General features: G+C 32.8%; 1 protein-coding gene across 1 annotated transcript; it reads left to right on the plus strand.

The window, feature by feature from the left end:
• The first annotated feature begins 2,007 nt into the window (after window positions 1–2,007).
• On the plus strand, window positions 2,008–2,610 carry LOC131620125 (uncharacterized). Its single transcript, XM_058891143.1, has one exon. The coding sequence runs from the start codon at window positions 2,008–2,010 to the stop codon at window positions 2,608–2,610; it is 603 nt and encodes a 200-aa protein (XP_058747126.1).
• Window positions 2,611–19,074: the final 16,464 nt, after the last annotated feature.

The raw sequence follows: 19,074 nt of genomic DNA on the forward strand, positions 1-19,074 counted from the left end.
TGATCAATCGAGGGGCCAGGGCAAAGCTCCCAAAGCTAATTTAATAAACAATGAGGAGAATTGTGTGTGACAAATATGCCATTTAGATGGGGAAAAGTTAAAGGGAAAAGTTTTATTTACCCATTAAAATAATTGGGCACACTATACACTATCTAAATTTAAATGAAATAAAAATATTTAAAAAGTAAACTACTTAACAAATAATGTAATATGTTTTAAAATCTTAAACAGAAAAAAAAAACATGTTACTGTTAAAAATAATTGGATGATTATCTCTCAAACATCTTATTTTTTATTTATAATATTATGTATTTATTACATTGTCTGTATGTTGTCCTATAAATAAGATCAACCTCATTGTAAAGTATACACAGATAAAATAATACAAAACTATTATCATCTTTCTCTCCCCTTTTATCTTCTTTCTACTTATTTTATAACACGTTATTAACACGAAGCTCTGAGATTTAGAAAGTACTATTATTTATTTTCTTTTTTTATATTATATATTTTCTATGTATTGCTTATAAATATATTGATTTGAAAATATAAAAGAACACCAGTGATGATTTTCATGCATTTCTGATAGATTGCATGAATAATGTTAAAGCGTCCATGAAGGATACCAAAATAAATTGTATATAGTTTCTGAAGAACTTATTAAGCATCCCTGAAAGATAGCAAAACAAATTATGTATATGTTCGTGAATAATTTATTAAGAATCTCTGAAGAATAGTAAAACAAATATTTATATAGTTCCTGAAGAACTTATTAGACATCCCTGAAGAATAGCAAAATAAATTATATATATAGTTTCTGAAGAACTATCAAGTCGTAAAACAAATTATTTATATCATTTTAATTTATGTTCGATCGTATTAGTTTTTTTTATGTCGAAAAAAACTGAGAAAAAAAGAGATTTTCGTTTTTTAATACTGAATATATATATATATATATATATATATATATATATATATATATATATATATATATATATATATATATATATATATATATATATATATATATATATATTCATCGTACATATATAATTTATAAACAAATTGAAATATAATTTATATGCGATCCGGGATTACCTTAACTATAATTTATATGTCATATATAATTTATAAATAAATTGAAATCTAATTTATATGTATTATCATAACTATAGTTTATATGTCATAGATAATTTTATAAATTTATGCCAACAAATTTTGATATAATTTAAGAATATATATATATATATATATATATATATATATATATATATATATATATATATATATATATATATATATATATATATATATATATATATATATATATATATATATATATATATATATATATATATATATATATATATATATATATATATATATATATTCTTTTGGATGGGATATTACAATTTCGTAATTGAAGGAATTTTACTTTAATTTTCATCAATTTTTTTTACTTTTAATATTCTAAAATAAGATATAGATTAAGTATGTTTATATATCATGTTTTTTTGTTATGTTTTTTTTATTATTTTATAATTTTTATTTAATTTTTTTAATTTTAAAATCTTGATAGAATTAAGTATGTCAAATCTTGTAAAACTTGACTTTGGGGCTCTTAGCATCTAGTTGCTGAAATCCATTTAAATGCAGAAGGTCACGGTAATGCTATTAAAGAAGGAAATACATCATCTGACCAACAAAAGACAAAAGCCATGATATTCCTTCGTCATCATTTTCACGAGGACCTTAAAAATGAATATCTTACCGTAACTGATCCATATGTTTTGTGGAAAAATTTAAAAGAGAGATATGCTCATCAAAAATTGGTTATTCTACCAAAAGCTCGTTATGATTGGATGCATTTACGCTTTCAAGATTTTAAAAGTGTAAGTGATTATAATTCTGCAATGTTTAGAATAACCTCTAAGCTGACATTATGTGGAGAAAAAGTAACTGATGAAGATATGTTAGAAAAAACATTCTCCATTTTTCATGCATCCAATGTGCTCCTACAACAACAATATCGAGAAAAAGGGGTTTAATAAATACTCTGATTTGATATCTTGTCTTCTTGTGGCTGAACAAAATAATGAGCTCTTGATGAAAAATCACGAGGCTCGTCCCGCAGGTACAGCTCCATTCCCCGAAGTGAATGTAGCAAGACACAATTACTATGTGCAAAATCATGGTCATGGTCGTGCGCGGTACTGCGGTCGTGGTCGTGCCCATAATTATGCTCGTGGTTTTAATTTTGATCATAGCCGCAATGGCAATCATAAGAATGTATCTTTTCACCAGAAATGGAAAAATACTGAAAAGAATGAAAAAGGTGGTCAGAGTAGCAAAAATAAAGAAAATATTTGTTATCGTTATGGAGGGAAAGGTCATTGTGATCGCACTTGTCGTACACCAAAACACCTTGTTGATCTTTATCAAAAATTATTAAAAAGTACAAATACAAGAATTGAGACACATTTTACTAATGAAGATGGTGATCCCGATTATGACAATATGGATGTTACTCATTTAGAGATTGGTGATTTCTTTGCTGATCCAGATGAAAAAATTGATCACCTTATTGGAGATGGAACTGTCAAGAAATAGAAGTTATACAAAATTTCTATTTATTTTAGTTGTTATGAATGCTTTGAATTCTCACTATTTTTTTATTTTAAATTCAATGGTTGCTTCCTGTTTTTAATTTTAATTTCATATAATAATAAAGTGTGTTTACTTTCTGTTCATTTACATAATTTATTGTTTGAATAACTTGTATGTTTAAATAACTCATAACTCATTATTATTATTTTTTAGAATGAATGTCGGCACTTGCACCACTAATGAAGATATTTGTCTCGATGATAGTGCAACTACTCACACAATTTTTAAAGATAAAAAATATTTCTCTTACTTAGTAAAGCGAAAAACTGATGTCAGCACTATATCTGACACCTCAAAAATAATTGAAGGCTCTGGAAGAGCCAGTGTATTATTAAGTGGAGGAACAATATTACACATTGAGAATGCATTATATTCATCTAAATCTAATAGAAATTTATTAAGTTTCAAAGATATTCGCCGAAATGGCTACCATATTGAAACAAAATATGATGGAGGTGTCGGATATCTTTGTATTACACAACAGAATTTGGACAGAAAATGTGTAATAGAAAAACTACCGGCTTTTTCCTCAGGCTTGACCTACACTTATATTAGTACAATTGAAGCACATGCCCATTGTAAACCATAAATTTACAAATAATAATAAATTTGTAATTTGGCATGACCGGTTGGGCCATCCCGGTTATATAATGATGCGAAAAATAATTGAAAATTCATGCGGTCATCAATTATTGAGTCAGGAAATTATTCAATCAAATAACTTCTCATGCAACTCTTGCTCGCAAGGGAAGTTGATAATTCAACCATCACCAACAAAAATTAAAAATGAATCTATTAGTTTTTTAGAGCGTATACATGGTGATATTTGCGGGCCAATACACCCATCATGTGGACCACTTAGATATTTTATGGTTTTAGTGTATGCATCAACTAGATGGTCACATGTTTGTTTGTTGTCAACTCGCAACCAGGCATTTGCGAGATTGCTAGCTCAACTAATTCGAATAAGAGCTCATTTTCCCGATTATCCTGTCAAGAAAATACGTCTTGATAATGTTGCAGAATTTTCATCTCAAGTATTTAATGAGTATTGTATGTCTATTGGAATTGATATTAAACATCGAGTAGCACATGTTCATACACAAAATGGACTTGCGGAATCATTTATTAAATGTATAAAATTAATTGTAAGACCACTTATTATGAGATGCAAACTCCCAGTTTCTGCTTGGGGACATGCAATTTTGCATGCTGCAACATTGATTCGCATCACGTCAACGAGTTACCACACCTCTTCCCCTCTAGAATTAGTTTTTGGTAAAGAACCTAATATTTCTCATCTAAGAATTTTTAGATGTGAGATGTATGTCCCAATCTCTCTACCACAACGCACTAAGATGGGTCCTCAAAGGAGGATGGGAATATATGTTGGATATGAATCTCCATCTATTATAAAGTACCTTGAACAAACAACAGGAGATTTATTCACTGCTCGTTTTGGTGATTGTCATTTTGATGAATTAAATTTTCCAACATTAGGGGGAGAGAATAAGAAGTTGGAAAAAGAGATCAGTTTGAATGAATTATCATTATCTCATCTTAATCCTCGAACATAACAATGTGAACTAGAAGTTCAAAAGATAATTCACTTGCAAATCTTAGCAAATCAATTACCAAATGCATTCACTGATCCAAAAGGTGTGACTAAATCATATATACCAGCTTCAAATGCTCCAATAAAATTGGATATCCATGTTGGACAATCCAATGAGTCTCAACCACACCTGAAGCGTGGCAGACCAATCGGTTCCAAAGATAACAATCCTCGAATAAGAAAGAGAGCTAGGAATAAAGATGGCCCAAGTGAGGACATAGAAAATCTGAAAGAATCTTCAGACATAATAAACATTTCATCTCTAGAAGAGATTGATCAGGTACCTGAAACTTATGAAAATTAAGAGATCTCGATAAATTATGTCCAAAATGGAATACAATGGAACTGACACGAAGTCGACATTGATGATATTTTCGTACAATATAGCGCTAAATGTGATAAATGACAAAGAGGATCATGAACCAACGTCTATTAAAATTGTAGACAAAGTGAGGATTGGCCAAAATGGAAAGATGCAATTGAAGCAGAATTGAACTCACTCTATAAAAGAAAAGTTTTTGGACCTGTCGTTCGAACACCTCAAGGTGTGAAGCCAGTTGGATACAAATGGATTTTCGTGCGAAAGCGAAATGAAAATAATTAAATTGTGAGATACAAAGATCGACTTGTTGCTCAAGGATTTTCACAAAGACCTGTAATTGATTTTGATGAGACATACTCACTTGTAATGAATGCAAGCACTTTTTGATATTTAATAAGCCTTGTAGCACATGAAGGGATTAATTTGCACATGATGGATGCTGTAACATCTTATCTATATGGTTCACTTGATAGTGAAATTTACATGAAACTCCATGAAGGGTTTGAAGGTGTTTTTATGTTGGCTACATTATTGGTAAAACATACCTGGTTGATTTTGTATATGCATGTTGCATATATGTGTGAAGCTAATACAGGTTTTGTAGTGAATGTCATGATCGATGTCATGACATCCGTGTGTGACAGCAGGAGCTGTTATTGTTTATTAATTGTGTTTCCTGATTTATCCCTTTTATCAGTTTAGGAAACTTTTTATTGAGTGTTGCATATTTCATCCAGAAGGTCCTACTGACAGCACATTTTGTAACAGACAATTAACGTGTGAATTAGGTTAACTTTGTTAACCCTAATGTGTTTCTTAAAAAGCCCAAGGCCCAAGACTGCATATAAAAAGGACTGCAATCCTAATTTGGAACGCAGACAAAAGATTGTGTATTGTGAAGAACGGCTATTCTGTAACTGTCTCGTGTGATCCAAGCAATTGTCTTTGATGATTGCGTTGGAATTAGTTTGTGTTTGTGTAATGTCACTCTAAGCTTTTAAGCACGAGTGTGTGTCTCTTGATTGAAGCTTTTAAGCAGATCAAGGTGTGTTTTTGAAGGGTGTCTTCTATCTGTAATTGTTTATTGTTTATGTGTAATCACTGCTGTGATTGAGGGGGGTGGAATGGAGATATTCCATATCTAGGTAGAACCTAGGTAGAAGGGTCATTGGGTAGTGATTAAGTGAGAAGTTGTAAACGGTGGAGTTTAGCTTTGAATTGATACTACTGATAGTGGACTTCATCTCTGGCTTGGAAGCCACCAGAGTAGGTTGTTTGAACCGAACTGGGTAAACAATTCTATGTGTTCTTTACTGTTTTTATGTTGTTTTGTTATTATTGTCTGTGCTGCATAATTGTGGATGTCATAACATTCAGTTTGACATGAGCGTGTGTTACTAGAATTTTCAGGGTTCAATATACCAAATGCACATAATTGTGAATCTCGAGAAAACTAATCCATAAAATTGAACAAATCTCTCTATGGGCTAAAACAATTTGGACGCATGTGGTATAACCGTCTTAGTGAATATTTTCTAAACAAATAACTCCATTTGTCCTTGTACTTTTATAAAAGGATCGGGAAAAGAATTTGCAATAATAGCTGTCTATGTTGATGACATAAATATTATTGGAACTTCTGAAGAGCTTCCAAAAGCTATGAATTGTTTAAAGAAAGAGTTTGAGATGAAGGACCTAGGAAAGACAAAATTGTGCCTAGGTTTACCAATTGAGCACTCGGACAAAGGAATATTTGTACATCAAGAATGCTATATACAAAAAGTGTTAAAACGCTTATATATGGACAAATGTCACCCATTGTCTACCCCAATGGTTGTTAGATCATTAGATGTAGAGAACGGTCCTTTTAGGCCTCGAGAAAAGGATGAAGAATTGCTTGGTCCTGAAGTACCATATCTCAGTGCGATTGGATCACTGATGTACCTTACTAATTATACACGTCCTGATATATCATTTGCGGTTAATTTATTAGCTAGATACAGTTTTGCATCCACACGAAGACATTGAAATAGAATCAAACATATACTTCGTTATCTTAGAGGTACAATAGACATGGGTCTGTTTTATACCAAAGTATCAAAACTCGAATTAATAGGTTATGCAGATGCAGGTTACTTGTCAGATCCTCACAATGGTAGATCACAAACAAGTTATTTGTTTACATGTAGTGGTACATCTATTTCATGGAGATCGCTGAAACAAACAATAGCAGCAACTTCATCTAATCATGCAGAACTTTTAGTACTACAAGAGGCAAGTCAAGAGTGCATTTGGTTGAGATCCTTAATCTAACACATACAAAATTGATCCTACTATTTTGGTTGAGATACAAAATAGTATTATTATTTTTTGGATGAGTATCAATGATGATAACTCCAGACTGTCGGGAGGTGGTGGAGATTTGACGATTGGGTGGTGGTTGCAAATTCTATTGATGGCGGTTTAAAAGCCATGTGGCAGCGATAATCTGAATTGGGTCGGGTTGGTTCGTAGATCAGTTCGATGGTGAATCATATTTTAGGTTTTTTAATGTTTTGACACTTATAAAAATGGTTTTCTCTCATTTATTGTTTGTACGAGTTGCATAAAGTGTAGAAATTCTAATGAGGAACAAGGGTAAAAAGTTTTAAGATTTTATTTTGGGAGGTAGGCATCCATTGGAATTATCAAAGGAGTTTGACGAACACTTTAAGCATTTTAGGTATGTGTGATTTACATATTGACAGTTGAAGAGATTGGAAAACATAAAGTGTAGAAGTATAATCATAGTGAAAAGTGACATGGTTATGAGTTCGATGCCCAATGACAACATTTTACTATTTTAAAATGGTGCATCACTACTACATTTAACCATAATTGTGGATTTTAAACGAGGTGATATATACAGTTGAGTTTATTATATCTTATGTGGGATGTCTGTTTCATCAACCCCTTACTAAACACATAACATTTCAAATTGATTTAGAAAATAATAATATCATAAATTAAGTTATATATAAAGAACAACTTACACTAATCAATGATTTTCGACCTTCTTGAAACTCATTTTTCATCTCTCGCTCTTTAACAGGTTGAATTTGATTCAATACTTCTAGTTATTCAATTTGTTAGAGTTTATACAAAGTAATGATGTTAAAGGAGATAAGTAGAAAGATAGGAGTTTTCTATATCTGAATCAAGTTGTTACATTAGTGTAAGAGTAAACTATCTTATTTAAGCATGCATATTACAAGACACATGGCATCATATCATCGGGCAACTAGTTACAATTATATAGTTTAAATTATTTCTAATACCTTCCCTTAATTCAAAACTGTTACAAAGACAAAACACTCATCATTATTGTGTTTATGTGTTTGTGTTGCTGCTTGATTGGGAAAGTTTCTCCTTTGTGTTAGGAGAGAGAATAGAATTCAAAGACAGATGAACTGACTGTTTTTGGCTTTTGATTAGCTCGCTGAGATTCCTTGTGAATCTCATGCCTACATATCCCTAATGGAAGTCAGAGCTTTTTGTAGTTCGGGGAACTAATTAGGGAAATGAATTAATTTTTTTGTGCCTTGCTTGAAGCTCAAGGTTGAAGCTTTGAAATTAAATCTCTTTTTACAGTAAAGAGACATGAAGTCATCTTTACAGAGAGGTATTTCTACTATTCCACCACAAACATTTTAAGTGACAGAAAAGTTGAGTTTGTTTCATTAAGAGAGGGACCTTACTTGGTTGTGTACAAGTATGCCAGTCACGTGTCTCTTGAATGAAAGAAAGATTCTCAACTAAATTAGGGAAATTTTTACAAGTCTGGGTATGTGTGCCTAAGAGCATGCCTTTCAGAGTCCTAAATGGGAGAATGTTTGAAATTGAAATGTTTGTTTGTTTGTTTGAATGTGGTAAAATAGGAGGAATATCTATCTATAGAGATAAGTGATGTCTATCTACTGCATGAAAGATTTGAATTTGACTGGCTTGTATGAGGCCCAAGCTTGAGGCTTAAAAGGTTTTATTGACTCTGGGAGATGACTCCACTAGAAATTGACTTTTGACTGAGGAAATTTGTGTTCTGTATGAAGCCCAGAATTGAGGCTGACTCTAGTTGGAGAGTGTTTTTTCTGTTTTTTGATTGAAAGGTTTATTTTAGTGTTCTGTACAAAGCCCAGAATTGTGGCTGACTCTACCTAGGGAGACTCTATTTTGTGCCTTGTATGAAGCCCAAGGTTGTGGCTGACTGTTGAGGAAACAGAGTTTGGAGACTATGAATGACTCTATTTTGTGTGCCTTGTACAAAGCCCAAGGTTGTGGCTGACTCTCTAGGGAAAGGACTAAAAGGGTATTAATATTTTGACATAGAAGAGGATGTTTATCTGCCTTATACAAAGTCTAAGGTTGTGGCTGACTTAGTAGGGAAAAGATCCTAAAGGTTAGGAATCTTTTGGCACATGGAAATGGTGTTTATCTGCCTTGTACAAAGCCCAAGGTTGTGGCTGTTTGATGGGGAAGGACTCACTGTGGAGACTCTATTATCTGCCTTGTACAAAGCCCAAGGTTGTGGCTGACTCTGGATAGGGAAATACCTATGAGGAGGGTTTTTGACTCTAAGGGGAGTATCTGCCTTGTACAAAGCCCAAGGTTGAGGCTGACTCTTAATGGAGAAAAGACCTACCAGTATGGGATCTTTTGACTTTGAGAGGATCTTTGACTCTACTGAGGATTACCCTATTGTTTAGAGACTAAAGGTTGACCCTTCTAAGGATTATGCTCTTGTTAAGTAGGGATTGATGAATGAAATACCCAGGTTTGAAGATTGACTTTACTGGGGAATTTGTTTGAGTGATTGATACTGACCCTAGGATTGACTCTATTGAGGAGGGTTTTGAAGGTTTGAAAGATGATTTGGAAGCTAACCCTTTCCAGGAAATTTGGATTTGAAGGATTGGTTTTGGAGGCTGACCCTTTCCAGGGGTTTGCCTTTTAAGGAATGATTTTGGAGGCTGACCCTTTCCAGGGGTTTTTATGAAATGAGGGAATTGATGAAGGCTAACCCTTTCCAGGGGTTTTTGATTTTAAAGGAAGATTTTGGAGGCTAACCCTTTCTAGGGGTTTGACTTTAAAGGAGTGTTTTTGGATATTAGGGATGCTCGAAGGTTGAGCTTGTTGGAAGTTGGAGACTTGAAGATGAAGCTCCAAGTGGTTGAAGGATGCTAGTAAGTAAGGTATGAAACACTTACTTCTCCCTCTTTTGTATCTTGTAGATGAAGTTCTTACAAGATTTTTCTTAGAACTACTTCAACAAGACTTTTTTATGTGAAAAAAAGCTTTGAAGTGTGAGAACTTTTTGTTTGTTCTCCACCCTTTTTTTTCATGTCTTATTTTTCTTGCCTCTCCTCTATTTATAGAGGGAAAAAATGAGGAATAACTTTGGTAATTTTGGCACCTAAGAGGCTTTGGCTTAATCTTTAAGCTTACTTGGTGGCCAAGTTTTAATCATTACAAAGAATATTCTCTCTAAGATAATCATTACCAATTACTCATTACTAAGCTTCCTTGAGTGTTAAGTTGGCTTGGTGGCCAAGTATCACAATTTATGCACATGTAGAAATCCCACTTGAAAAGATTCTTTTATGACATAAGCCAAATTTTTATGTCATAGCTCTAAGTTGTAGAATTTTATGACATAAAAATATCTTTCTTTGATTCCCCTTTTTCTTTTTTTTTTTTTCCGAAAATTATGGCCTCCATGTGGGCTTTTGGGCTTTTGAATTATTTATTGGATTTTTGCTAATTTCACCCTTTTTGTTTCTTTTTCATGTGACACGAGCCTTTGAAGGAAGCATGAAGGAACTTGAGCTTGAAGAATTGATTCTTTGAAGATTAAAGAATTTCAAGAAAGTCTTGGAAGCTTTATTTTTCTTTCTTGTAATTCTAGTTGAATTTCCAATTGTCCATGAATAGAATCTTGTTTCTACTTTAAAACTTGTATGGACTTTGAATTCTTGGAACTTTGAAATGATGTAATTCTTGAATTTTGGATGAAACCTTGTAATTTGCTTAGAAATTAGAATTTATTTTCATGTAAAAGAACATCATTTGTAATGCTTGAATCTCCCTTAGAATCTTTAATGAAAATTGTTATTCAAACATGAAGTTTGAATATTCTTGAGTGAAATTGTTATTCAAGCATGAAGCTTTGAATATTCTTTAATGAATTTGAATTTAGGAATTCAATTCCCTTTGAATAGAAAATGATAAGAAATCCTTTGAATTTTAGGCCTTGAAACATGTTTTTGCCATTATGGATCTTTGAAATGATATTGAATTAAAATCCTTGAATCCATAGTCATGAACCATACTTGAAACAATTCTTTCAAAATGGACTAAAGATATTTCTTGCAATTTTTGATGGAATTTCCATGAATGATCAAATAATCCATATAAATCAATTCTTCACCACGATAAGTCCATCCAACAACTTCCAAGCAAATCTTTTAAATCCAACCAAATGGCAATGGCGCATTAAAAATGAAAAACCTCCATGAGCATGAATTATTTTGCAGAGAATGAGTGAACGAATGAAGTCTTGATCACGGCTTCCAAACCGATCAAGAAACATTTTTGGATTTGACGTCAATGATGTGACATCTCAGGGGGGGGGGGTCAAAATTAGGGTATGACAATTATCCTCAATTCTTTGAATCATTCACTCTTCAATGACTTGATCAGTATATCTGCCAGCTGCAATTCAGTGCTGCAATGCTGAAGCTTGATTCTTCCCTTGCTTACTTGGTCTCTAAGGAAGTGGAATTTTGTGTTAATATGCTCACTCCTTCCATGTGACACAGGGTTCTTAGCCAAATCAATTGTTGACTTTCTATCAACTAGTAACTCCATAGCTTCTTTATTCCATAGTTTCAATTCCTTGAGTAGTGTAGACGAACGATAAAGCTTGAAATGCAGTTGAGCAAGTTGTAATATATTCCGCTTCACAGGTTAAAATTGCTTCCACAATTTGCTTCTTGGAACTCCAAGATATGGGAGAACCTACAAACAGAAAAACTTCTCCCATGGTACTTCTTCTATCAACCGTATCACCACACCAGTCAGAAGCAGAGTACATTACAAGATGTAGACTATTGTCTCCTGTATTATGACAAGAAACCAGAATACCATGGCTCGGAGTTCCTCTCAAATACCTCATGATTCTCTTTATTTCAATCATGTGTGAGTGTCTAGGATCCCTTATAATTTTGTTGACTAAACCTACACTGAAGGTTATTTCAGGTATGCTATGGCATATGTATGTTAGGTTGCCAACCACCTGTCTAAACATTGTATCATCAACTTGCCTTCATCTTCACTCTTTGTCAGCTTCACATTAAATTGAGCTGGTGTTTCTATTGGTTTGAATCGCATCATTTTAAATCTCTTCAGGACTTCTACCATATACTTCTTTTGATGCATAAAAATACCACTTTCTGAGTACACAAACTCAAATCCCAGAAAGTAAGATAAGGCACCCAAATCAGTCATTTCAAATTCATTTTTCAACTTCCTTTTGATTAATTATATGGAATCTAGACTACTACCAATGATGACTAAATCATCAACATACAAACATAACATTGACAACCTATATTCATTCACAACCTGATCATACACTCTATTCTCTACTGAACACTTTTGAAAGCCAAGAGTGTTAAGGAATGGATATATCCTTTTATTCCATGCCCTAGACTTGTTTCAAGACATAAAGGGTCATCTTCAACCTTAACACCTTATGCTCTTCAGATTTTCTTATGAAACCAGGAGGTTGCATCCTTTTAGAAAGGCTGACTTGCCATCTAGTTGCCATAGCTTCCAGTTTTTCTAGATAGCTATTAAAACAATCAATCTCACAGTCTCCATTCTTGTTGTTGGAGCAAAAACCTCATTTAATACAAGCCTTATTGTTGCATGAATTCCTTTGCCACAAGTCTGGACTTGTGTTTGGCTACGGATGCATCAAGTTTGAGCTTAGTCTTAAACACCCACTTGACAGAAATTGGTCTTTTTTTTTGGGGTAGGATTACCATTTCCGAAGTATCATTCTTCTCAATACTCTTAGGTTTTTCTTCCATTGCCATTCTCTATACTTGTTTTGAGATAGCTTTTTCAAAAGAGATAGGTTCCCTGTCCACCACAAGAGCCTTATGATGCACCAAGACACCTTTTTCTGAAAGGGTGCCATTAGAATATACTTGAAATTATCTTAATCTTGATGGAGCATGTATTGCCCTTGTAGGTCTGCCTTCAACTCCTTGTGCTTCATTGTTTGCTACTTTATATTATGTTTCTTCCCTTGAGTCAGCATCTTCCCATTCAAGATGGAGGTTAGCACTAGTTTTGTCTTTTGATTGGAACTTTTCCCAGGAACCTGCTTCATCAAAATAGACATCCCTGCAGAATGTGACTTGATGATTTTATGGATTGTATAACTTATATGAGCCAGTTGACTTGTACCCTACAGAAATCATCTTCTCACTTTTATCATCTAACTTCTTTCTTCTTAGGTCAGGTACATGTTTGTAGCATAGAAAACCAAAAAATCTTAAAGTGCTTGACTGATGGTTTGTTTCCTGACCAAGCTTCCTCTATAACCATTGAGTCAAACCTCTTGGTTAGGCACCTATTTAACACATGTAGAGCAGTCACAACAGCTTCACCTAAAAGCTGTGAGGGGGATTTTTTTCTTTGAGCATGCTTCTAACCATGTTTAAAATGGTTCTATTTATTCTCTCAGCAGTACCATTGTATTGGGGTGTGTAATGTGAAATCACTTCATGCACTATGCCTTGTTCCCTATAGAATTCTTCAAACTCTTCTGAAGTAAAATTCCCTACATCCATATGTTCTTAGAGTTTTACTTTGTTTTCCTGATTGTTTCTCCATAATAGCCTTAAATTCTTTGAATGTCTTGTACAAATCACTCTTGGCCTTGATTAGGTATATCCATAACTTCTTTCTCAAGTCATCAACAAAGGATACAAAATACTTATTTCCTCCTAGTGATGGTGTATCAAATGGGCCACAAAAATCAAAATAGACTATATTCGACACTTCAGTGGCTTTATAGGTGGTGTGGTTACTGAAGGAATTTCTAGGATGCTTGCTAATTAGGCACTTATCACAAATATTATGGGGGTTTCAACTAAGGGAAGTCCTGTTACATTCCTTTTGACCATAATTGTTTCATATCCCTAAAGTTTAAATGGCCTAATCTAAGGTGCCACAACCATGAATCATCTTTCAATATATCAGCAGAAAAACATTGAGATTCTATGGTGTTTAGGCATACCATGAAGGCTCTATTTGTGGCCAGGGGCACTTTAATTACTAGTTTTCCTCCTCTGTCATGAATCTCCATAAAAGTTTTGACGAATTTAGCTGAGAAGCCTTTCTCCAAAAGTTGACCTAGGCTTGTCAGGTTGGTAGTCATACCAGGAACATATAGCACATTTGTGATTACAACTTGCCTTCCATCTTCTCTTTTGACAATGACATTACCAGGTCTTTCAGCTTGGGTGGCCCTGTTATTTGCAAATTTCATCATGCTTTTCTTCTGAGTCAAAATTGATAAGCCAATTTTGATGCCCAGTCATATGGTCGAAACACCCTGAGTCTATGAATCGCATTTCGTTGTTCTACAGATCTGGATTGTGATCATCATCAACATTAGAGGTTGATCTTCAAAACCTATTTCATCTCCTTCTTTGGCTATATGAGCTTGATGTTCCTTCTGACTTGATGAAGCTATGCATTCTGATGAGAAATGTTTGATGTGATTGTAGTTGAAACATTTGAGTCTCTTTCTATCGATTCTCCTTTTTCCTCCTTACAAATTTGCTGATCCTCCTCTTCGATTTGAACTTCCTGAGTAATCTTTCTCACTATTTTCTTGTTCTTGGTTCTGAGAAATTCTCCCAAACATGCTTCTGGAATCTCTTCCACGGCCCTTGCCTCTCAATCCTGATTTATAATTGAATCCACCTTTTCTTGGTAAATATGCTTGCATAGCTTGATTATCACTAGATTTCTCTATACTCCTCTCAATTATCATTTTCTCATGTGCTTTGAGAGAACCTTGTAGTTCACCAACCTTCATTTCTTCATTCTTGTTAGATTGTTCTATGGCCACCACGATGTGATTAAATTCGGGGTTAGGATTCGTAAAAGCTTTTCAATAATCTTTATCAAAAATTCTCTCTCCCCAATTCTTCATAGCATTTCTATGAGTGATATTTCGATTGAAGAAATCAACTAACTTCTCATTCTCTTCCATTTGCATCAACTCATTTTGACGTCTCATTGTCTGTAATCGCACCTTTTTTCAATTTTGTTTGCACTGTCGTTGCACTTTTCCAAGATCTCCCACGCTTCCTACAAATTTGCAGCTCCTAAAATATTCTCAAAGTGTGCTTCATCAACACACTAATGAATCAATACTATTTCTTTGCAATCTTTCTTCTTGTTCTCTCTGTGAAGCGCCTTCTATGCATCTGTGGGGTTTGCGGGAAGTTCCTAGCAATCATTTTCTACAACTTCTATGACTTCTTGGTAACCTATTATCACCTTCATTTACATCTTCCATTGTCCTAATTCTTTCCATTATGAATAGGGAGATTCATTATGAAGGTTTCACTGGCTTGCACCATTGTGTGTGTATCGCAAGGCTTTGGATCGAACTGAGCTCTCAATATCAGTTGTTAGATTTTTTACACACTAATGGTGTTAAAGGAGATAAGTAGAAAGAGATGAATGAAAGAAAAGAGTTTTCTATATATAAATCAAGTTGCTACATTAGTGTAAGAGTGAACTAACTTATATAAGCATGCACATTATAAGACACATGGCATTATACCATTGGACAACTAGTTACAACTATACAATTTGAATTGTTTCAAACACAATCAACACTTCTTTATCTACTAGTTTATTATGTAAAGCATCAAATTCATTGAGAAATTCTAATTATTCATCATCATCAGTAAGCTCAAAAGACATTGGTTAATATAAGTTATTCTTTCAATATAACTTAATTATTTAAATTATTATTTTCTAAATCAATTTAAAATATTATATGTTCAATGCACGGTTGGTGAAATGCACAATCCATGTAACATACCTTTATTTCAATATACACTACTTATATTCTTTTAGTAAATTTATTTATAAATAATTATTATAATAAATTTATAATATTGTGAAAAAATTTATTATATTTATTAACTAATATTTAGTCTTAGTGTTATGTTTATTGTATTTAATATTTTTTAAATATGATATTATTTTAATATAATTATTATAATAGTTGATAATTTAGTTATATCTCCGTAAAATACACAAGTAATTGTGTGTTTTAATTAATTGGACCAATTGTTAAAAATAAAGAGAATATGAATTTGCAAACAAATAGTCTAAGACCAAAAAGCTAACTAATTAAAAAAATCCTAAGTTTTTCAGCAACAGGGAAGCAACATGGATGAATGATTTTCAGTTCCGATCACAATCAATTGTGTAAAATGGTTTCTCCGCTTTGTCTCAAATTTCAGTATGCTATTTTTATCAATTGATTTGTTAAATTTACATTAATTTAATTTTTTAGCCTTCTATTACCTTATTTAAAGTATAATTTTCTTAGTTCGATTAAGGCCACTGTTTTGTTTGTATCTTTATCATTGTAATTCTAATTTGCCTGAAACCAATGTCTAAATGACCAGGTGAATATAACCAATATTTTCCTCAAGTTTAATTTTTGTTTTAGGAGAATGGTTATTTTTTTCTCCAGGATACCAAAGACAAATGCATAAATTCTAAAACAAAGGGGGAAATATGCAAGATAAGGGGAGATATACAAGATAGAGGGAGCACTCAAGTATTAAGTAAAAACTTCCCATCAATATATTTTGTCATCATCAAAAAGACAGAGGTTGTGAATATGTTCATCATCTATATTAGTTTAGTTTTGATGAAGAAAAAAGCTTATCAAAGAAGAAAATCTCTCACGGGGTGCGAGGGGACTAGATGTACCCTTGGTTGAAAACAGAAACTAGTACACATCAGTGTGTTCTTTATTTTTCTGCAAAATGTAAGTTTGGATTGCAACCTAAGAGGGGGGAGTTTCAAATGGAAGTGAATTTACTTGAAAATGGTACATTAAGTCCCATTTTATAGGGTAGTTTGTTTGTAACTAGAATGTGAAAAGATAGTGTGAGATGAGGACAATTGTGGGATGAATTTGATGGTGTTTGCTGGTTATTTGAAATGGAGTCAGGCATAATGACTTAGGATTATCTTTGGTGTCTTTTTCATGCTCCTCTTTCCCAACATGTTGAGCGTTACGCCCTATTAGGCCTTGGTGACTGGTCAGAACATTTTTCTTAGAGTTCCTTGTTTTGTTGATGGTGGTATCGATGGTTGAGCTCTAGCATGTTTCTTTTTGGGATGTGGTCTTTAGTTTACTAGGTCTTCACTAGTGATGTTTTTCTACTACCTTTTCATTTTCTTTCATTTTATTTCTAAGCTTCTTTGTTTTTTTATTATAAGCAAGAGAATTGTGGTAAACTTGATTATCAAGGTGTAGCGGTGAAATTGGTGAGACTAGAGTCATTGAATAAACTTAGCTCATTTTAAACAGAGTCGCCACCGCGCTTTATTGTTTCCAAAAAGGAATGGGTGAAAGAGCGAATAAAACCCACAGAAGTTTTTAAAATCAAAACTAATAAACTTATCAGAGTTCTGGCTACGAAGGGTTTATTATACAAGGGGAAGGTTTTAAGCACCCCTCATATCCATGGTACTCCATGGGAACCTCTTTATTTTTTATGTTATTGTCTTTTGTTTATACATACCTTTTTTTTTAAAAAATCCTATGTAAAAAACTTGTTTCAAATAGAGGGTGGGGATGGGAAGAGAAGTTTTTGAAAGTGAGCTCGATAAGATATCGCATCTTAGGCCTACATACCCCTTAAGTGCAATAGGGAAGTCAAAGCTTCTGTAGTTCCTCTTAAAAAGGAAAAAAAGGGGGGCCATAGTGGCCAAAATCTTTTTGGTTATGAGCTTTAAAATACTCATAAGATTTTTAAAAGAGTGTTAAGCTTTAAAATACTTAACAAGTTTAAAAGGGGATTAGGCTTTAAAATACCTAAAGAGTTTAAAAGGTTAAGCTTTAAAATACTTAACAATTTCAAAATAAAAAGGGACCAAGCATTAAAATACAAGGTCAATGGGTTAGGAGAAGTTTCACCAGGAATAATTATTCTCTTAACACCAAGGTTTTAAAACAAAAGACCTAGCTTTAACAATACAAAGGTCAATGGACTAAGAATAGTTTCACCGGGAATAATTCTACTCTTAGTACCAAGGTTTAAAAACAAAGGGTTTGGTTGAGCTTTAACAATACAAAACCATTTTAAAAGACAAAGTAAAAAGCTTTAACAATACTTTAAACATAAGGTAAAAGAGATTGGGGAAAAGAGTTTGAGTAACTTGACAATTTTAGTAAAAAATATTCCCATCCTTTTTCGACAAAACAACAAACTCAAGCAATTAACAATGAATACCTCAAGTGTGAGTGTGATATCATGTGACACAAGAACAAACAAGTGAGTATGATAATCAACAAGTAAGAGAGATGGATGTATCTAAACCCTTGGATTCAAACTCATGTATGAATGATGAATGATTGATGTGATAAATAAACATGGGGTTAGATAAACAATACATAAGAAGAATTAACAAGATAATGATTAAAATAACAATTAAGTACACAACAAGGATTAAATCAACAAGTATGTACAAGAAAACAAACTTAATTAATCATGGATAAATAAAGATCAACATGTTTTTGGGTTACGGTTTTAAACCTAAGGTTTTTTGAATTAGGGTTTTAAATTAGGGTTAAACATAAACTCCTAAACCTAATTGATTTTAATTGTTTAATACCAATTTCTTTAGGAGAAATGGTCTAAGGGTACATGAAGAAGTCAAGAACATTTTATTCTAGCCCTAAACAAAGATTTACAAAAATACACAAAGTTCATTTGAAGAAATTATCAAAACAAAACAATTTTTAATTGATTTTTAAACAGAAAAGACATGTTTTTTTGATTAAATTTTAAATGATGATAAAATAAATTTTTTTTGGGATTTTTTAACATGGTATGAAAATAGACAAAATAATTAAATCACTCAAAAAAAGAACAAGTTAAAAATATTAATTTTACTATTTTTTATGGGTTTTTGAAGTTTATAAAGAAACTAGAAAAAACAAGTGATAAAAAATAATGGAAATGTGGCCACCAAGGTTTGAACCCAAGCCCTCACTATTGCAACACAAAACACTAGCCACTGGGCCACGCGTGTGCAGGTGATCATAAGGCCCATTCAATTCAATACATGTTAAAACAAGTGAATGAAAAGT

This window comes from Vicia villosa, linkage group LG7 (genome assembly GCF_029867415.1).
Source record: "Vicia villosa cultivar HV-30 ecotype Madison, WI linkage group LG7, Vvil1.0, whole genome shotgun sequence".
NCBI classification, from domain to species: Eukaryota; Viridiplantae; Streptophyta; class Magnoliopsida; order Fabales; family Fabaceae; genus Vicia; species Vicia villosa.

Bases quoted from the DNA above. Each gene is read 5' to 3' on its own strand.
- LOC131620125 (XM_058891143.1), top strand. From the start codon at position 2,008: ATGTGCTCCTACAACAACAATATCGAGAAAAAGGGGTTTAATAAATAC.